Source organism: Malaya genurostris, chromosome 2 (assembly GCF_030247185.1).
Source record: "Malaya genurostris strain Urasoe2022 chromosome 2, Malgen_1.1, whole genome shotgun sequence".
In the NCBI taxonomy this organism is placed as follows: Eukaryota; Metazoa; Arthropoda; class Insecta; order Diptera; family Culicidae; genus Malaya; species Malaya genurostris.
Genome location: NC_080571.1, coordinates 227,628,853 through 227,651,602, shown reverse-complemented (window position 1 = coordinate 227,651,602; position 22,750 = coordinate 227,628,853). Strand labels below are relative to the sequence as shown.

The following is a 22,750-nucleotide window of genomic DNA, read 5'->3' as shown; positions in this document are numbered from 1 at the left end:
ACCAATAAATTGACTGTCTACAAGCAAGTCGTTCTGCCCATGCTGGAGTACTCCTCTCCGGTATGGAAAGACTGTGCACTTACGCATCGAAGAAAGCTCCAAATAGTACAAAATAAATTCCTGAGAATGATACTAAATCTTCCAAGACGAACAAGAATATCTCGTATCCATCAACTGGCAAATCTCGACCCGATTCAAACCAGAATAAATAACAATGCAACGAAGCATATGAACAAAGCATTAATGTCAGAATGGCAAACTATACGAAGTATTTATTCGTAATTTTGTAAATATTGTAAATATTGTAAATAAAATTAGAGTTAGGAAAATTAGGTATTAGGATAATTTAGGCTTAAGGATAACCAGAAACAAAACAAAATTCTTGTTGATAATCAAATATGCTGCAAATGCAAAACAATTCAAACAGATTAAAACTACTTAACAAAACAGAAATACGAAGTTTGAAAAGCAATAAGCTGTATCACTTACTCTGTAAAGAAAACGATTGTAAACCAAAAACGAATACAAATAAATTTGATTTTATCATCATCATCATCAAATAGCGTCATTTAAGTTAAAGCAGCTGCTCTGAACGTACGAGACACCGTCAGCTAGATGGCAAAAACCGAAAAAAGGCAGATTTGTACCGTCACTAACACATTCAATTACGAACGGCAATGCGAAAGCGAATGTGATGATGTTGAACACATCTTTATACTAGTATGGGGTCGTGTGAAAATATGCCATGCGATACAGGGTTGGCATATATACAGGTTAATCTATATTTTATTTACACATACATATATGTACAGATTAATCTGTATTAATATTATTATCATTATTATTACTATCATTATTATTATTAAAATAACTTGCATACCGAAGATCGTCGATACATTTCAGACCAGGCCATTGCAATTGTTTCGTACTGAAATTTCGAGAAGAATCAGATCTTCGAACTTCAAGGCTTCAATAAAAATAAACTACAAATTTGTCGTACCTAGCCTCCTATATTGGCAAATTAAAAAGGAATTATTTCAAGTTTGGAATATATAGCTGTAGAATAGTAGCTGTTTAATGTAACTAATCTGTACTTTAATGTAGGTGCATCGCTTCAAACTCTATTAGTGAAAAAGGGGAAAGCTTGCACAATTCATACAATCAATCAACTAACTGATATTCGGAAAAGTGATTGAAGCCTGCCAGTTTTTTCGTATTCACGACATCCAGTTATGTCTGACATTACCCACCCGACTTTTTAATCTTTGTATCCTTTAATTCACTCTGCCCCACGTCTTCTCTTTGGTCTAAAAAGATAACTATTAATAGTTTTTATATCCTTTATTTTACAGGTCTGGACCAGAACACAAACCTTACACACTTAAATTTTTTAACTGAGTCTCGGCAAAAAAATGCCGAGATTCGCACAGCCGAGTAATCAGCAATCATCTCGGCAAAAATAAAATAACTGAGCGTCTCGGCACCCTCAAATTTGACAAACGTCAAATATTGCCGAAATCGCCAGCGTAAGATTTACTGTTTTCTCAGTGAAACGTTCGCTGAATATTCGGCAATCCAATAAAACGAAAAAATGAAAAAAACAAATTACCGAATCATCAGTAATTAAATATCTAGTCAATTAATTTTGTTTGTAATTTCTAAACATTATAAACACACCATTCAGGATCAAAAGTTCATTTTATTAACACTTGAAGGAGGCTTACAAATTTGTTGCCAGTAGTGCTTAAAGCCTCTACCTTAAAACATGTAGCATAATAAAAAGCGGCGTTTCCGGATGCGGCCACCTTGAGTCGAGCTGGAAATATGAAAATAAAAATAAATATACAAAAATTTTCAATATTTAATGATGCATATACGGTATTGTTCAAAAAATAAACTTACTTTGATCTATTGAATTTGTCCATGCATTGGGTTATTTTTTCGCATATCCCCCAAAGTTTTGTCTCGAAGACTCTTTGAGCCCCGTGTTGGGTGTTTTTCCCTTATAATGTGATCTGATAAAGTCGCTTTTTATAAAGCGAAACATGTCACTATATTTATTCAATATTTTTACTTGCAAGTGGTTCCACGTTTCTTCGAAGATTATTCATTTTGTCGTGAATACGACTTACTTTACTATGGGGTGCCTTTTCAAAATTTACCCTCTGAGAGAGTGATAAGTTTTTGATCGTGAATATCTATTGTTGTATCTAACGAATCAACATAATTTTTGCTACATGCCATCGGAAATATGATCACAATTTTATGATAAAATTTTCAGTTGTGTGACATAATCTCAAATAGTTCAAAATTAAACTTTTCTTAAATGTTTGGTATAAACGAGAATCAAAGGGGATAATCCATATGGCGCGTTTGCCTTTCTCGTATTTTGAAAGCTCATAGCTCAGTGATTTGTGGAAGGATTTATATAATCTAACTACCAATAGAATCGAAATTTTTCAACTTAAACGTGTATAGCAAAAACATTGAAGTATTTCAATAGTACACTATTGAAAAACCTGTCTCATTTGACCCATGTCAACACCAGCCAATCAGAACGCGTTCTGAGGAAGAGAAGAAAATAGCTGCTGCTGTACAACAAATCGTTCAAGAAAAATGTTCCGAAAAGTGGTGAATATCGTAGTGAGTTCCTCAATTTGGTCCTTCTGAATGCTAGAAACGAATCCCTACACCATATTGATAGTTTCTTTCAATAAATTATGCAAATCCGAAATGAAATAATCGACATTAAAATTCTTTATGCGGCTATTTTTATAGCCGTTAGGACCGCCCATTAGTGAAAAAGCTACAAACGAAATCACATAAAAGGAAATCTCTTAACAAAAATTGAATCAGTTTGGAATCTATCGCCACTGCGAGCAGATGTGTTTTGTGTCGTCTGCACAACTAGTTTCGCTTTCGACAAGAGCGATTACGTCACAGCTGCCAGTCATTAGCATTACACAATATCAGCCGTTCTAATGGCTCTAAAATTTTTCTAAAGAACTATTAGGATTTGTTTTTCGCAAATCGCAGGTAATTATCCTCAGTTTAGTGCAAATCAAGAACAATTTGGTTAGATTTGTGCACTTTTCGCTGTGTGAAATTCACAATAATCGAGATCAAGTGAAGCCTTTTTTGCGAAAAATGTTCCGAGTTTAATATCGTAGAGAATTACGCAATTTGACCCTTCTGAATGCTGGAAATGAATCCCTACAGCATATTGATAGTTTTTTTTTCAATAAATTATGCAAAACCGAAATGAAATAATCGACATTAAAATTCTGTACGCGGCTATTTTTATAGCTGTTAGGACCGCCCAGTAGTGAAAAAGCTACAAACGAAATCACATAAAAGGAAATCTCTTAACAAAAATTGAATCAGTTTGGATTCTATCGCCACTGCGAGCAGATGTGTTTTGTGTCGTCTGCACAACTAGTTTCGCTTTCGACTAGAGCGATTACGTCACAGCTGCCAGTCATTAGCATTGGGAAAAAACAACGGTTGAGAGCATTACACAATATCAGCCGTTCTAATGGCTCTAAAAGTTTTCTGAAGAACTATTAGGATTTGTTGCAAATCGAAAGGAAATATCCTCAGTTTAGTGCAAATCAAGAACAATTTGGTTAGATTTGTGCACTTTTCGCTGTGTGAAATTCACAGATCAAGTGAAGCCTTTTTTGCGAAAAATGTTCCGAGTTTAATATCGTAGAGAATTACGCAATTTGACCCTTCTGAATGCTAGAAACGAATTCCTACAGCATATTGATAGTTTCTTTCAATAAATTATGCAAATGCGAAATAAAATAATCGACAATAATATTCTGTATGCGACTATTTTTATAGCTGTTAGGACCGCCCATTAGTGAAAAAGCTGCAAACGAAATCACGTAAAAGAGAGCTCCTAACAAAAATCTAATCAGTTTGGATTCTATCGTCAATGCGAGCAGATGTATTTTGTGCCGTTTGCAAAGCTAGTTTCGCTTCCGACAAGAGCGATTACGTCACAGCTGCCAGTCATTTCGATGGATGAAAAAGCAACGTTGGAAAGCATTATAAAAAATCAGCCGTTCTAATGGCTCTAAAAGTTTTCTGAAGAACTATTAGGATGTGTTGTTCGCAAATCGAAAGAAAATATCCTCAGTTTAGTGCAAATGTAGAACAGTTTGGTTAGATTTTTGCACTTTTCGCTGTGTGAAATTCAGAGTAATCGAGATCAAGTGAAGCCTTCTTTATTTTTGCGAAAAATGTGGAAAAGGGGAATGCTTGCATAATTCATACAATTGATCAACTAATTGATATTCGGAAGTGTTAAGGAACATGTCATTTGTTTTCGTATTCACGACATCCAGTTATGTCTCTGACATTACCCACCCGCCTTTTTTTCACTCGAGAATTTCATCAGAAAATAATCGCGCAATGCGAAGCGAAAATGTAACGCAGCAATAAATGACAGCTGTCGTGCTGAATCTCGGCAACAGCTAGCGCATATTCCGAAATCTCGGCAAACGTTTCTGCTGATGTCGGCATATCTGTTGTTTACTGATAAATTTAGCAAGCAATCATGACAAATTTCGGCAAAGTGAAGCGTTTTACCGAAATATCAGTGAATGCATTTAACGAAGTTCAGAAACATGCGTATTGATTACTGAGCAATCAGCAAATTTAGGTGTTGCTGATCAGTTTCGGCATTTTATTATGCCGAGCTCAAGAAATGGTTTTAAGTGTGTACCTTCAACGATTCTGTTATTGAACAGTAAGACGGTAAAGTACCAAAATCCAATCCTACTAAAGGTTATCCAAGGGAGTTTTCGGGAAAGTGAAGCGCACTAGTTAACATCAAAAACTTAACTGACAGAACTAGTCCGTTTCTTTATTATTTACATTTCGATCGCCTTCGTAGGCAGTGCTGCCAGTAAGCAGGACTTTTATTATTTTTGGAATGAAAACTGTTATAATATATAACAACTCTTCCCCCTTTAACAGGGTTTCTAATTATGAAATGTTTAAACTAAAACAAAGAAGAATGTTTTAAGATAATGAAATTAATATAAATATATCGAATTCTGATCTATCAGAAATAAAGATATTCATGTACAGCCTTAGCCGTTTTTTCCTTTTTGATCGCCTTAGTGTGTGTTCCGAACCCATTAGGGTTTCTCCAATCTTCCTTTTCCTTGAAGTTGCTTTAGCCTCTTCTTATGTGGTTGCTTCGGGAAATCCCGGAAAGTCAGGTTCGTTATCTTTCTCTAATACTTGTTGATATGAGGAAGGCGTTAAAATAAAAATATTTGGCTTGGACTGAACCTTTGTGTCCTTAGACATCCTTAGCTGATTTCGATGGGCCTCTACCCGAGCGTTTCCAATGATAATCTGAAAAATATGTTTTGAAACGCGTTTTAGAAATACTGCTTTTATCCGTCTATCTTTAATGTGAGTATCGTGATTTTTGTACCAAATTTCAGCCCCTTCAATCAGATTGTCTATTGGATCATTCCGTTCCTCACGAAACGTGATCGTTTCTTTTACTCGACTTTCATCATGTTTTACTTGTGGTAATAGCAAATTACTTTTATAACCCAATTTAGGGTTAACTAAATCTAACAAGGTTTTTGGTTTATATGATAAAATTTTCTCGGATGGAAAAAGTCCATCCCCCGTCAAACAATTGTTTCTATAATTAAACAACAACAAAATCAATTGGTCCTCCAAGTTTAATTCAGACACTTCCGGTTCTAAAAGGAACTTTTTCAAAACTTCTTTGGTGGTTCTCACCAACCTCTCCGCCTGACCATTACTTGATGGATTATAAGGCGGACTTTTGAGGACTTTGATTCCCTGTATTTCTAAAAATTGTATAAAGGCATAAGAGTTAAAAGGTGGACCTCCGTCTGAAACTAAAACATCCGGTAACCCAAATCTTGCAAAATAGCTCACCAATTTCCTCAGCACTTCGGTATAGTTAGTACCTTTCTTCATCCAATCGATTTCGATCCATTTGGAAAAACTATCTACCAGTAACAAGAAAATATGATGAGAAAAGTAGAAGAAATCAATATGAACCCTACTGAAAGGCTTATTAGTAGGTATCCAGTTAGACTCCGCTTTCGGTTTCTGAGTAATGAACATGCTATTACAACTGAAACACTTGCCAATATACTTTTCTATATCACTGTTTTTACCAAACCAGTATACTGAACGTCTTGCCAGCTGTTTAATTTTCACAATTCTTATGTGATTCCCATGAAACAATTTTAATGTTTTATCTTTCGAAATTGCTGGTATTATTACCCTATCTTGATACAGCAAACAGCCTTCCAAGTCCAATAAGCAATCAATTTTGCTCCCTGCTAAATTAGCAAATAGATCTTGCATCACTGGCAGGGGATATGAATTAGTGATTATATATTTATTGATCGATACTTTACAATCTATCACCAGTCTTATATCGTTATTTTTCTTCATAACAATAATGACTGATGATGCCCATTCACTAGTTTGAATTGGTGAAATAACTTTTCGTTCATCTAGTTTATCTAAAAGGTTAATAACTTTTTCTTTCAGTCTGAAAAGGACATCATATGCTTTTTTAAATATCGGAGTGTTTGTCTTCAGTATCAAATTTGCTTCAAACCCTTTGATTGACAAGGAAAAATCTTTCTTAAAAACATCTGAAAATTTAGATTTGATTTCCTCTACCATGGCGAACTTTTGATCAGTTACCCTATTGATCATTTCCTCATTTGAAAAAACACTCCTCCATCTCTGGAAAAATTTATCCAGCCACGGTCTGCCCATCAAGGAATGAATGATTTGTCACAATACAAAACTATCAATTTTCGGTGCAGCTTAAACCCATTAAGTTCAACCAACACATTTACAAAACCTTCGACCTTCAACTTGGACCCATTTACTACCATCAATTCTTTCTCACACGTTTTAATTGGCTTGTTAAATATAGATTCATAATGATTTTTCCCAATTACGGATACTGAAGCCCCACAGTCCACTTCCATGTCAATATTGACCCCCTCAATTTTACATTTAATTAAACAGGGGTTATTGATACAATTAATAGACGAAACACACATACAATCCCAATCACCTGTATCTTCCTCTTCGTTGTCACTTTTCATGTTGCTCGTCCTCATCCTGCTCATAATGTCGGTTAAATGCCGCTCCGTATTGGGTCCTGGACTGAATGAATCCACCACATTTACTGTCTCTTTTTTTAAATTCCTCAAGGCGAAACATTTTTTTACTATGTGACCCTTCTTTTTACAAAAAGCGCAAACCATATTGGAATAATCGGGTCTTGCCCCATTATTCCAATTGTTATATTTGGACTCATATTTTGCAGTGTTGCCATAAAAATTTTTGCTTTGGTTTCTAAACCCTAATCTATCTTTGATTGGGCCTTTCGATTTACCTTCACCTGGATTATAGTTGTTTTTAGATTGAATAGACTCATACGCCCGCAAACGATTTAATACATTCAAAGTTGGACTTTGAGAAATGTTACCAATAATTTTTTCTGCCGATTCCAGGGTCAGATTCTCTTCATTAAGCAGACGTTGCTGTAATGCCTTATCACTTAACCCTGCTACTATTCTATCTCTGATTGCGGCATTTTTGTGATCCCCGAAAGTGCAAAATTCTGCCTGTAATTTGACAGACAAAATAAAGTCTTCAACCGATTCGTCCAATTGTTGTGATCTTTTGTGGAATTTGAATCTTTGTATCAGATCCGATTCCACCTTGTCTAGCCTAGCTTTTAATTTTGCTACTAATTCATTATAAGGAGCTTCATGTAACTTGCCATTCGGGAAAAGAAGTTTCAAATTGGGCAAAAATTACCGGACCACCTAGAGTAATGAAATGCGCTTTTTTGCATTCTCGGCAACACCGTTCATCATAAAATAAAATCTTAATCTCTCCTTCCAGTCGGAAAAGGATGAGCCCTTGCGGTAGGGTTCGATAGTTGTTACCATGTTGGCGTTCGCCATCTTTAAAATCAATTAATATATATGTATATATAAAATTTGACAAAAATTGCCACTCAACAAACAATATAATTAGAGCAAAAATGACTCACCGCTTTACTAAGGTATTATTCTTCTTATCCAATTCAGCCTATATCCGCCAGTAAAATGAATTGTTTCGCAGTTTTCGCGACCTCCGACAATAATCAGTTGTCCACAATATCGAGGAGAGTTGTTCAATGTTCAGCTCACTGTTTTGTATCACACCACCGAAAATAAAACGTAAAAAAAAAGATATTAATGATAGGTAAAACCACAGTTTCGTTACAAAAAAAAACAACCAGGTTTAATCAAATTTAAAATGGTGTTCAACCAGCAGCACTATTCAACATTAATTTAATTGTTACCTTTGATGGCTGGAATAGTACCTACACAAAAGAAAACAAAATGGAGATGGGTGAAGGTGACGCTACCAAGAACAAAAGAATTAAATATTCTTTCTGGTTTGAATTCCTCGTCGCCAGTTTTTATATCCTTTATTTTACAGGTCTGGACCAGAACACAAACCTTACCTTCAACGATTCTGTGATTGAACAGTAAGACGGTAAAGTACCAAAATCCAATCCTACTAAAGGTTATCCAAGGGAGTTTTCGGGAAAGTGAAGCGCACTAGTTAACATCAAAAACTTAACTGACGGAACTAGTCCGTTTCTTTATTATTTACATTTCGATCGCCTTCGTAGGCAGTGCTGCCAGTAAGCAGGACTTTTATTATTTTTGGAATGAAAACTGTTATAATATATAACAATAGTAATTGATAGAATTAAAAACGAAGTGTTTTTTTAATGTTGTGTGTGACTAGAGTCGTATCAATGAAAACGCAAGGAACTAGTAGCCATTTGTAGGAGTATTTGTTATCATTGAATGATCTTATAACGGCTCGGATAAAGATAAGGGAACCATGGATTTAATCTTGGTTTGCAAATAAGTAGTATTGTTCTTCAAGATTTAGTAGAATACATTACTTCACGTACATTGTTCATTGAAATGTGATTAACTACTTTTTTTCTATTGATGAAAAGAGAAAAATTATACTTATACTAAACCAAAGCAACTTATCATCATAATTATTTTATTAATGTCAAGAAATGCTAACCAAATTTATTTTACCTATTTAAATATAAAAATTTAAACCGCAGATTGTCGAAAAACATATACTTTATTTCCAAATGTTATTCCATTTACGACACCATTGTGGAACCAGAGAACCAAAACTTTTACTTATTTTCTCGATTTATTAATTTCGTAAGAAAATTACTGCCACCAAAACCATCCTATGTCGCCACCAGTGTAAATTCTACATCTTGAGCTCGATCAACATTCTTTGTTTTGTTTCCACTGTTTTCATAGTATGATTACTCTAGGGGTGTTTCGTTGTACCTGAATTTCGATTTGTTTTCAGATAATTCAATTTTCATCTACATCTTGGATGCTTTATATAGGTATAAATCATTGACTAATAATTTCTGACGAAGTTTGTTAGTTCATTGTTAACAAAACATTACAGGTATGTACGAATTTGTCATGTATGAATTTAACCACTTATCATTTGTTTCCCCACAGAAGCTTGAATTATTATTGAAAGCAATGTCCAAAGTACGCAGGATCCGTCAATATAGTAAAGATGATCTTCAACGAGCTTTACAAGCCGTTGATGAGGGGCTCATGAGTTTATATCAAGCGGCTAAACAATACAATGTTCCTCGCACAACTTTAACGATGTATAACGAAAATCGTAATAGAAAAGGACAAATGGGACCAACATTGACATTCTCGAGTGAAGAGGAACAAATTATGGTCTTATGGGTGCAAGATATGTATCAGAAAGGTTTAACACTACGTCGTGTCGATTTACTAGAGGCGGCCCAATGGATTTTAGAAACATTTCCCCGGGAAAAAAAGTTTAAAGATAATACTCCTAGTATGTGGAGAATACGGTACTCTTTTTGAAGAAGAAACTCCTAATAATGTTTGATCATTTTTAGGCAATAGTTGGTTGAGAGCTTTCGAAAGACGTCATCCGGCAATAACAATGTATATCCAAGTGGAACCTACTACCAATAGAAACATTGTTGAAAAACCTATCTTAAAATGCTACGAAGACGTCTTCCTAAATTTAGATACACTGGAAGTGTTTAGCGATCCATCGCGGGTTTTTAAATACAACGAAATTGAGTTTAGTTTGGGTTTTAATTTGTTGAGCCTTTTTGAAGCAAATGGTAAAAACAGTAATCGTCCTGATTTAGTTACTACCGGTCTAATAACATCTGCTCGCGGTCAGTTAGCATTTCCAATGGTTGTATATCCTCGTAGCGGCACAATACCTATCGATATTGCTGAATCGGTACCTTTATTCTATGGCATTGGTAACAGCACAAGTGGTACTATAACGAAACAAAATTTTTATAATTTTGTTACCAAGACGTTTTACAAATTTTTAATACTTAACAAAAAACACTTTCCTGTGATACTTTTTATTGATGGAACTAAACCAAAAGTTACCTTGGAATTGTGGCAAGCATGTCAAAAGCTAAATATCAGCCTTGTAGCTTATAATCCAAGCGAAAGTTTGAACAACCGGAAACATGCCGCCAACATCTCAATCCTGACAAGACATATAAAAAGGAAACTTAGTGATGCTTCCTTCCAATGGAAAGAATTGAATACCGGCAACTGTATCTCGGAAATACACTTCTCAGAACTAATTCAAACTGCTATACATCATGGAATTAGTCAAGAGTTAATTATAAGCGATTGGGCAGACTTTCCGTTCTATAAGTGGATACTTCAACGTAGCACCCGAATGGAGGAGATTGAGTTTGTGAGTGCTGATCAAGAAGAGTCTACGGAGAGACTTTTGCCCACCTGAATAAAATTTGTTTTAGAAAGAATCTTACTTATTACTTCTAAATATATATATACGCAAACAAAAATCGAATTTGTCTGGGCATGTCGAGCAAGTCAGAGTACTCAACGTAAATATTTGATATTTTTTTATGATGCCACAATTTAACAACAGCGCAGTACACAGAAATTTCTTTTCAGTATTGGAGAACATTACTTTGAAAAGCACTATAAGAAACTAACAGCTGCTTGTTATTCAATAGGCATGAAACAAAGGTTCCCAAATATTTCGGCTGAGCTCTGACGCAAATGAGTTATGTAAATAACACCTAACAAATCTCCGCTTTGCTCTGTATTTCTCGTCTACAAATATACTTTATTTAAAATATTTCCAAAAGACCTGTTTTGCTGATAAACTGATATTTCAACACATTTAAACACGGAGACGTGCCTTTCGCATGTACACCTGACACACAATGCTTCAGTTCTCACGAGTGCGATAGAACAGCTGTACAAATATATCGAACGGAACTGCGGGATTTGAATATTCCAGGATTATTTTAGATACAATTTAGAAGAAATAATAAGTTAATAATTGATAGCAAGTTTTATTCAACATCATCTGCCTCGCACCATAATTTGTCCTTATCTATATCATGTTGAATGTACATGAAATCCCTTATCAGTCCACTGTCTAATTGTATTGCACAGTCAGCTCGGAAAAGCCAGTGTTATTTTGGAAATGTTATGATTGTTACTATTTTATTTTTTCTTCTAGATATTTTTTTACATTAGGCCATATTTCATCAGTCGTTTTGCCACTAAACGTAACTAATAATCCTCGTTGTTTAAAGTATGTGCTTAATGGTTTAGTACAAGCTTCATAAACCTCCAATCGTTTTCGAACTGCCACTGGATTATCGTCTGGCCGTTGGATAAGTGGCTCACCGGTAACATCGTCTTTTCCAGGCACTGCAGGATCGTTGAAACCGATATTGTATACTCTCCCACTTGGAAGGTGAACCCACCGACTTTTCAATCGGTCTATGATTACGTCAAAAGGCACATCTAGATTGATAACGGTGTTAATCGGCTCGGTGTGCAACAATTCATCTGCCTGATCAAGTGTGCGAGGAAAACCATCCAATAACCAAGACTTCGATTTAAGTTTTTCTAACTCACTTAGGATACATTTGGTTATATAAATATCGGGTACTAGTTTCCCATCTCTGATGTACTGATCTGCAATGTTGCCTAAATCCGTTTTCTGTTCTATGTTACTTCGTAGCAGATCGCCGCTCGAGATGTATTTCATACTAAATGTTTTCACTATACGAGAAGACACTGTTCCCTTGCCCGACCCTGGTGCACCCATGAGCACCGCGCGAAACAGGTTTGGGCTCATTTTTGTGCGTTTCGTTTTATCAGTTTTACTTTTTAGTGAATAAAATATTCTAAAACAACAAAAGGTTAACCACAGACAGTTAGCAACTTCCAAACTCGGTGCATTCCGCAGCGCTATCAAAAAACAACTAAACAAGATTTATGTTGGACTTTAGTCTCTACTCTGTTGATTTTGCATGCAGTTTCTCTTTATTTGTGTAGAGAACTCTCTGCTCTCTCAAAATATTCAAAGCACCAACCGTAAAATGCACACAAAGAAAAACAAATGTATTAGAAACTACACGATTAGAGGTCTATCAAACCCACGATGTAAAATACCTGGTGATCACGTTTTTCTATGTGTTAGTGCGGTTGTCATTTTATTTTGGAATAACAGAGAGAAGTGAAGAAGAAAAATATAAACAAATGACGTTTCGGGAGTTGCTTTTATGAAAATATTTAGAGTTGATTCTGTTTGCGAAAATATTGACAGTAAAATGCGGTGTTTTGTTCCGGGATGTTTCAATCGTTTTCATTACCTGCATTTGAAATGCCACCCACAGCACAATCACTCCGTTATTCATAATAACTGTAATAGATACAACAGTGCGATCCGCCAAATCCTTCCTCCAACGAAATGAACAGAATCGGATGTGTGTAAAATTTTCTATATATCGACGTTACCTTGCAAGCCCTTGAAGAAAAATGTCCAGATTTTCAATTAGTGTCAAAGATTCGCCAGGCTGCGCGACAACTGAAGTAACTTAGAATCGAAATCCCGATCTGAACTGGTCGTTTGTTTATGTTTACATGCTTGAATCCCAGCGCGCCATACTTAATTTCGTGAGAAAATTACCAACACAACCAAAACTGTCTTATCACGCCACCAGTGTATCTTACGTCGTGTATCAAACCTAGAATTAGTTTGTTACAAACCTGTGACGGCATTGCGTTACCAAGTCGATTAGACTTTTGCATACAAACGCTCGTATAAGGATCTTTTGTATTGAGTTCCACCAAAGATAAACCAAATACTCTATCGACAACACGACCAGGCACTGCGAAGATAAATCAGAATAAAAAGTGTCCGTGAACGATTCAGCGCCAGTTAGCACAAATATAGCGACCCCTTGTTAATCATTGAAAAAAAATGTTTCCAGCAACACTTTTCTTGTTGCTATAAACTCGTCACCAAGGAACTTTTGCAACAAAAATAAACAAATACAAAGTCTTCTTCGAATAGATTAATAAAGTTTTCGCTGGGCTTCGCTCGCAATTGTTTGCAATATCATTAAATAGGTGAGTGAAAAACTCCATTGTTTAATATAGATCGACATTACATTATTGTAAAAAAGTAGAAATAATGAAAACGATATTTTTTCTTTGTATGTTTGTGTCAGTGCTCTATAGTCATACCACGATTTCCAAGCGATTGAAAAAATTGAAGCAAATAGCCTCTACTCAGATACGGTTATCTGCTAGAAAGCACATGTAATAAATTGTACAGAGTGCATGGCAAGCCAACTCAAAGTTATTCTGAAGAAATAGATATTGTGAAAGTTGCACGAGGCACCGCGAGCTATCGGCCGGGAACTGGAAACCCTGAAAAATGAAATTATTAAATACGACAAAGTTAGACGCTTTTCACAATACGTTTCACCCTTATTTATTTATTTACAATCAACAGACACAATTTGGTCCTAATGATAATTCCTAATAATATTCAGAAAATTTGTACGTATTCTGCTTCGTGACACATTAAAATCATACCCAGATGAAACGCGGTTGAACGATCTCTGTAAACCAATAATAGAACCGTTTGCGCCATAGTTGGTACGTCGTATAGGAAGTCGAAGAAAAGCACTGTTGCGGAGAGCTCTGGGTCGCACATTAATATTAATTTCGTTGAGCAAAACGGGACAGTCGATCCTACCGTTGAATATATCTGCTATTATCAAAGCGCGTGATAATTCTCGTCGCACTTGTAATGTGTCGAGACCCATTAATAACCCGCGACTTTCATAACTAGGTAGTTGATGAGGATCGGTCCACGGCAATCGACGAAGAGCGAAGCGAACGAATCTACGCTGTATTCCCTCAATTCTATGAGCACCGTTCAGGTAGCATGGGTTCCAAACTGCCGAGCAATATTCGAGAGTTGAACGAACAAGCGAGCAGTAAAGCGATTTTAGACAGTGTATGTCTGTAAAGTGCTTAGTTATTCTCATTAAGAATCCTAAGCTACGGGAAGCTTTAGCTACAATGTAACTGATGTGATGCTTGAATGTAAGTTGCTCATCGAGATGGACGCCAAGATCCTTAACGCTAGTAGATCTTCCAATCGAGGATCCATCCAGAAAGTATTCGACATGCAATGGCATTTTTCTCCTCGTGAACGTAATGGCCGAGCATTTGTCTGGATTTACAATCATACGGTTAACTTTACACCAATCTGCGAAGATTACCAATTGCCGCTGGAGAAAGGCTACGTCTTCTAAGTTGCGGATGATGTGATAGATCTTGACATCATCAGCAAACGATAAGCGAGGACCTTCCAAGGCAAAATTGACATCATTGAAGTACAGTAAAAATATTAACGGTCCTAGATGACTACCCTGTGGTATTCCGGATGATGCGAGGAACTCTCCGGAAGTATGATCGTCAATTTTAACTGCTAAACGACGATTCCTAAGATACGACTGCAACCAACGAAGAATGTTCGAACTGAATCCAAGTCTGTCCAACTTAGCAACCGTGATGTCGTGGTTGATTATATCGAAAGCGGAGGAAAGATCTGTGTAGATAACGTCCGTTTGTAAACCGTTAGACATTGCATCAAACACATAAGACAAAAACGATAGTAAGTTTGTGGTTGTTGAGCGGTTAGGCATGAAACCGTGTTGAGTATCGACGATATATTGCTTGCAGTGATTGAAAATTGGTGTCAGTATAACCTTTTCGAACAGCTTTGGTATAGCGCTAAGGGAAGTGATACCGCGGTAGTTGTTTATATCCTTTTTATCGCCTTTCTTGTGGACTGGGAACATAAAGGAAGCTTTCCATAAATTGGGGAAAACTTCTGTAGCGAGAGACATTCGAAACAGTTTGCAGAGGGGAGCGATTACTCCACGCGAGCACTTTTTAAGAATAACTGCCGGTATTCCATCGGGGCCTGGAGAATTTGAGGCTTTCATTCCTACAATTGCCGTCCGTATTGAGTCTTCGTCAATATTGATGCAGTTCAATGAGTTATTAGACAGGGGAACGTTAAGTGCTGCGGCAGCAATTTGCTGCTGAGTCAGGATTTCATTTGAAAAAACCCTAGAAAACTTTTCCGCAAACATCTGGCAGATTTCCTGTGTGCACGAACCAGTACGATCTCCAAAGCTCATTGACGAGGGCAACCTAAATTCTTTCCTTTGCTCATTCACATGTTTCCAGAAATACCTTGGATTTGATTTCAGTTTTCGTTGTACGTTGTTCAAGTAGTTGGCATGGCAGCGCTTAACGGTTTTCTTGTACAACTGATTTATCTGCACGTAGTGATTACGCAGGGAAAATCCTCCATGTTTAGAATACCTCTTTAGAGCGGCTCTTTTGGTCGTTTTCAGATGTCTCGCTTCCGCAGTCAGCCATGGTGGATGCCGGGTCTGCTCGTTTCGGTACATAGTAGTCGATTGCGTAGCTCATAACATTAGAAAACGTCTGCACAGCAGCATTGACATCATCGTTGTCGAGAACTTCATCCCAGTCGATTTGCGTCAAGAAGTCGGTCATATTGGTGTAGTCGGTTCTACTAAAATTATAGCAGATGATGTCCGTTGGAATGCAGGCGTTCTGTAAGCGATTTGAATCGAGCACAATATGTAGTGGAGGATGATGACGAACGGAATTGACCAGAGGGAACGGTGAAGCACTAATCTTTGGTGCAACATCTTCTCTACTTGAAAAGCAAAGATCCAACATCCGGTTATTTTCATTAACGACAGGATTCGACTGTCGAAGAAGGTTGAGGTTGTAGCCGTCGAGCATGGTTGTAATGCCAATGTGGAAAGTGGAGAGCGCCGGATCAGGAAAGAAGAAACCACCGGAACTTGTTTGCCATTTTATGCTGGAAAAGTTGAAGTCTCCCACAATCAAGATTTCATCTACGGGTAGTACATGAGTGGAAGTAATTTCTTGCAACGACTGTATGTGTGCATCGATTAGCGGTAGATCGCGGCATCGGTCCGGAGGAAGATATATCACACAAAGGTAGAGGGAAAAATTGACCAGTTTCAAACGCACCCAAACCTGCTCCACGCATTTACCAGATGCGGTTTCGATCAGTTGCGCCTTCAAACGACGATGCACTGCGATAAGCACCCCGCCTCCAATAGTTTTTGAGTTATTTAAGGGGCTGCGATCGGTACGGAAGACTTCGTAGTTGGATCCAAAACCTTGAACGGAGAGCGTACAATCACTGAGCCAGGTCTCCGAAAGAGCGATGATGTCGAAGCAATCATCCGAACAAGCCAGCAAATAGTCGGTGATGTGCATGTTCATGCCTCCAACGTTCTGGTAGTACAAGTGCAGCGGTTGACTAGATTGATCGTGCGATGGATAACTGCAAACGACGGGAAGTGAATCAACGCCTGAATCGTTTGAGACTGAATTGTACTTGCCGTCTGAGATGGTTTGGAAGACCCCTTCCGCGTTCCCACTCACAGGGCCGGGACGACTGATGACCGCTGGCTGCAATAGCTCGACTGTGGGGAACGTATCAGGGGCTTCCATGGTGCGAACATCTGTGCATCCCGGTATCCGATTCAAAGCGAGAGGAGGACATCTATAAGTGCGAGAGAGATCAGCACTTGGAAAGGACGGAATATGCAAATACTTGCCGAGATGAGACATTTGGAAGACTCTTTCACCACACCCACGCACAGGACCAGGACGACTGGAGAACGCTGGCTGCTGTGGCACGACTGTGGCGGGGGGTTCGAGAGCTTCCAAAATATCAACTTCAGTGCGTCCCGGTGTGGTTCCATTGTACTCTCATAACGTTTGCCGGGGCGGTGTTCTCATCAAACGGAGCGGGCTGGGTGTTACTTCGTCTACATTCATAACGGTGCTGCATCCATTTTCGTCGGGAATCGGTGGAGAAATATCGATTGGAGGATACCAGATGTTTTGCTTTTTGTTGTCTTCGAACTCGCGAAACAAAACACCTTGTGGCCAGGTGTCGGGATTAAGAGCCGCTTCCCGAAATTTGGGCAGTATCCCAACTTTGAAGGAGACAAAGTTCAGAGTATTTACGTCGACATCTCTTTTCACCAGCGGGATGACCGTGACATCTTCGCTGCACTCTAAACCATCTTTTGTTAGCTGCGAAACCATCTCCTTACTAACGCTGGGGTGGAAACGTGACAAGTAAATCCATACGAGGGAGCAGGGCGTTGGAACTGTGGCGATATTACAGTTATCCGATGGTTTCCGGCAACCTTCCAAGGTTTTACTTGGCTCAGAACTATCTTCCCGACGACGCTTCGCATTGGGACCAAATCCGTCGGGCTTCGGCGGCAGCGGCGACGAAACAGGCACTTTGCGCGAGAGACGAGATATTTGCTGGCTATTCTTTTGTCGTGAATACGACTTACTTTACTATGGGGTGCCTTTTCAAAATTAGCCATATGGAAGAATGGGCAGAACTTAATCGCGAATATCTCGACTTGTATTAATGGTAGCAACATAATTCTTTCACCATTTCATCAAAAATATGATCAGGAATTCAGGATAATATTTTGAACAGTGTGCGATAACCACAAACAACTCAAAAATTAAGTTTTCTTAAAATTTGAAAACAACGCGGAAAACTTTTTACTTTCGCTTGGGTTTTTCGCGCAAGGACGACGATTTTGAGATAGTCAGGCACATATCTTCAACTGAATGCGTATAAAAGAGGAACCGTGGTCGAAAATCGATCATTTCTTTTCGTGCGTTCGATGGAAGCAGACGTCGTGGGAGTGGAATCATCAACCAGCAGCGAGAGAGAATGCACCTTCTGCGTGGTTAATAAAAACCTCAAACGCTCAGGTCGCATCTCTCATTCGCTTGCTGGCCATCGAGGCGAGAGGACCAGCCAGCAGCAGCAGCGGGAGTTAAACTTTCCACCAGCAGCGAGAGAGAATGCACCTTCTGCGTGGTTAATAAAAACCTCAAACGCTCAGGTCGCATCTCTCATTCGCTTGCTGGCCATCGAGGCGCGAGGACCAGCCAGCAGCAGCAGCGGGAGTTAAACTTTCCACCAGCAGCGAGAGAGAATGCACCTTCTGCGTGGTTAATAAAAACCTCAAACGCTCAGGTCGCATCTCTCATTCGCTTGCTGGCCATCGAGGCGAGAGGACCAGCCAGCAGCAGCAGCGAGAGTTAAACTTTCCACCAGCAGCGAGAGAGAATGCACCTTCTGCGTGGTTAATAAAAACCTCAAACGCTCAGGTCGCATCTCTCATTCGCTTGCTGGCCATCGAGGCGCGAGGACCAGCCAGCAGCAGCAGCGAGAGTTAACCAGCTGCGACGGAGAATGCACCTTCTGCGTGGTTAAAAACCTCAAACGCTCAGGTCGCATCTCTCATTCGCTTGCTGGCCATCGAGGCGAGAGGACCAGCCAGCAGCAGCAGCGGGAGTTACACTTTCCACCAGCAGCGAGAGAGAATGCACCTTCTGCGTGGTTAATAAAAACCTCAAACGCTCAGGTCGCATCTCTCATTCGCTTGCTGGCCACCAAGGCGAGAACCAGCAGCGACTGAAACTGGATTCTGAGTGTTATTGGATCTAAATTTAGGTCTTGAACTCAGGGTCCAGTTCTCTATTCCAGACTTCTATTCGGTTGTTCTTAAAACCATAATAATACTCCTAAAGAATTATGCGGAATTTACTTTACTGTACCTCTATACAACCCATACCCATACAACAACTCAAAAATTAAGTTTTCTCAAAATTTCAAAATAATGCGGAAAACTATTTACTTTCGCTTGGGTTTTTCGCGCAAGGACGACGATTTTGAGGTAGCCAGGCACATATCTTCAACTGAATGCGTATAAAAGGGGAACCGTGGTGAAAAACGATCATTTCTTTTCGTGCGTTCGATGGGAGCAGACGTCGTGGAAGTTAAACCTTCAACCAACAGCGAGGGAGAGGGCGCCTTCTGCGTGGTAGCAACTTTCATTCGCTTGCTGGCCTTCAAGGCGAGCAGACTGTCATCACGAGAGTTAAACCATCAACCAGCAGCGACGGAGAGAGCGCCTTTTGTGTGGTTAAAACCTCAAACGCTCAGGTAGCAACTTTCATTCGCTTGCTGGCCTTCAAGGCGAGCAGACTGCCATCGCGAGAGTTAAACCATCAACCAGCAGCGAGGGAGAGAGCGCCTTCTGCGTGGTTAAAACCTCAAACGCTCAGGTAGCAACTCTCATTCGCTTGCTGGGCTTCAAGGCGAGCAGACTGCCATCGCGGGAGTTAAACCATCAGCGACGGAGAGAGCACCTGCCATCATTTGGTTTTCGGTAGTCATAACGAGAAGTTCAATTTTCAGATTGTAGTTCCGCAATATAGGTTTAGAATTCAGAGCCTGCGTGCTGAAACTGGATTCTGGAACTGTATTCCGGAACTAATTTGAGTTTCGAAATTGCAATTCTAGAATTGAAACTGGATTCTGAGTCTGTTATTGGTTCTAAATTTAGTTCTTGAACTCAGGATCCAGTTCTTTATTCCATACTTCTTATATTCGGTTCTTTTTAGAACCATAATAATACTCCTAAAGAATTATGCGGAAATTTACTTTACTGTACTCTATAAAACCCATTCTGGTAGTCATGGCGAAAAATCGTCTTCATGTTTTAGAGCTTAGTTCTGGAATATGGGTTTAGAATTCAGAGTCTGCGTGCTGAACTAACTCAAATCGTCACCATTTTTTTATTATAAAGAACTATACTGCTTATTTCATAGTATTTAAGTGCGTTTCAGAATGTTTAATGTAACTAATCTGTAATTTAGTCTAGGCGCATCGTTTAAATTTCTAGTAATGAAAGAGGGGAAAGTTGCACAATTCAAACAATCGATGAACTACCAATTCGAATTCGGAAGCATAAATAAAGCGTGTCATATTCGTATTCACGACATCCAGTTATGTCTCTGACATTACACACCCGTACTTTTTAATTTCGGCCTTCAGCTCAGCAAAAATCGATTCTGTTCTCTCTGCGATAGATGCAAATGCGCTTCCAAACGAAGAAACCGAGTCGCGGAAACGAGCAAGTTTGATCAGTTTACAACACTCATCGCATATCCAAAACAGGTTGGGATTTTCGTCCAAAACTTTCAGAAACGGCTTGTTGAGTTTTGCGCATTTCATATGTACCAAATGATGGCAAAAACCTGAACACTCAACAAAATCTTCCTCCGATTTTACAGTTTTGGCACAACGATCACAAGCATTAGCCATAGTGAACAAATCTCAGGATGCCAACAGTGAAATTCAGATGGCGCTTCGGTCGGGTAAGAGAGAGCGTGAAACTGAGTATCTTGATAAAACGATATCTTCGATAGGCGTCACTTCGCGATACGATAGCAAAAGAGCGGCAACGAAACTGACCGAAAAACACCACAAATTATCTTCACTTCACCACGACACAAAAAACTGTCCAATTCTTATCGAGACTACGAGTAACGCAGGAAATAGAAACGAATAAAAACCACTATAAATCAATAAAAAGTGCTAGTGCGTCGATCACACGAACAATGGCGGTACGTTGTTACCAAACCGTTAAGTACGAGGAAACAAATTGAATCACTCCCCATGTAACCATATGCATTATATCACTGCACATTTACAACTCTATTTTTACATTGTTAATGTATAATTACACTAATCCTACATACTTTAAAGCAATGTGCATTAAATTTGCATTCAAAATGTAACTGAGCATAATTTTACAACAACCTTCCGCCGTGCTATATATCGACATTCAATGCTATATTTTGGAGCAACGAAACTTTAATAATAACTATAAGAGTAATAATCCTATAAGAGTCTAATAAACGCCCTTTTTCGCTTTATAATAGCATTGTAAAAACATGTGCAACTCCGCTGCATTTAATTAAATTTTACGCGAATTTTGAAAGCTGAATTAATGTAGAATTAAAATGCGTCGTGGTTACTTGGGTCAACATTTTTATTTATCTTGAAGTAGAGCATTATCCTGCACCAGAGCCAGGTTCAACAGTTGATCATATACCGGAACGAATTATAAATTTGTAAGATACTATCAAATTATTTTTACAACGTTAAAGTTAATGTTCATCGTTCGGTGTTCAGGAATATCCACTCGAGTTTCCGAAACACATCACCGTTGCTTGATATACTGTCAACAAACCCTGAATTTCGTGCCAGTCTGCACGAAGCGAAGATAAGATTTTATTGTTAGATTGTATCGACATTCTTGACATTCGATTACTTCAACAGGTTACGGAGACCATAAATATTCACCTCAATTCTGTATTCCGATCGAGTCGGTATGTTTCGATCGAATACAAAAAATTGTATTCTGTAATTCGATCGAGTAATGCTTTAGTATGGAAGACTCGAACTCGATCGAGATTCAGAATGCAAAATTTCGTATTCGATCGAAACAGCCGTAATAGATCTGATCTGAAGTCTGATTACGTTAGATTATTTAACAAGCATCGACGAATATTGAAACGTTATGTGGTACCGACAACGCTACAAAAGTATCCAATACAAAAGATCTTGGCCATACGACAACCTGATTGAGCTGGTCCTACAAGAAATTTTTCGTTTAACCAGTTTATTTTATTTACTTTCCTCAACTCTTCAATATGCAGTAACCAAGGTTATGGTAACTGTTATTCAACATCAATAATTCACCAACTTGCGTTGCACAGTTTCAATAGCTTCTCAAGAGATTATGTTGATTTTGACATTATAGCTACTAAGGGGTAGTAAAATTTGCGATACAGTTACGATAGACGAGTGGCAGGTCGTGTCGTTGATTTGACTATGAGAAAGCTCTGTACAAAGTGGTTGCCGCGTTTGCTAACTGCTGACCAAAAACAAGAACGTGTTGATGATTCTGAGCAGTGTTTGGCGAAACTATATTATTTTTAATAATCAGTATTGTCAATAGCGACCCTTACACGAGACTGTATTATTGTCAATCCAAAGTATTGTTAATACCGTCAATCCAATTCACTTGCTAGCTTGGTAGAAATTATAGAAAAACAAACGTTGAGAATTTTTAATATTGCAACTCAATATTAGCGGCCCTTACACGAGACAATTTGATTGTTAATACTTAGTATTGTCAATCCTTCATCAAAACGTCAATACCATTCGAATGTACATAGTCGTTTTCCATCGCACTTTTCCAGTATTGTCAAATTCACAAATGAATATTATTACCCTTATTCTGTATTTCGTTCGAATC

General features: G+C 38.3%; 2 protein-coding genes across 2 annotated transcripts; one reads left to right on the top strand and one right to left on the bottom strand.

Annotated features, from left to right (window-relative positions):
- The first annotated feature begins 9,356 nt into the window (after positions 1-9,356).
- LOC131427898 (uncharacterized) lies at positions 9,357-11,430 on the top strand. The gene is made up of 3 exons (XM_058591471.1): positions 9,357-9,549; positions 9,606-9,963; positions 10,028-11,430. Exons 2-3 carry the CDS (start codon positions 9,630-9,632, stop codon positions 10,909-10,911), a joined length of 1,218 nt encoding a protein of 405 aa, XP_058447454.1. The 5' UTR covers positions 9,357-9,549; positions 9,606-9,629; the 3' UTR covers positions 10,912-11,430.
- A 44-nt stretch (positions 11,431-11,474) lies between these two features.
- On the bottom strand, positions 11,475-12,454 carry LOC131427899 (GTP:AMP phosphotransferase AK3, mitochondrial). Its single transcript, XM_058591472.1, has one exon. It carries the CDS (start codon positions 12,289-12,291, stop codon positions 11,644-11,646), a length of 648 nt encoding a protein of 215 aa, XP_058447455.1. The 5' UTR covers positions 12,292-12,454; the 3' UTR covers positions 11,475-11,643.
- Between the last annotated feature and the right edge of the window lie 10,296 nt (positions 12,455-22,750).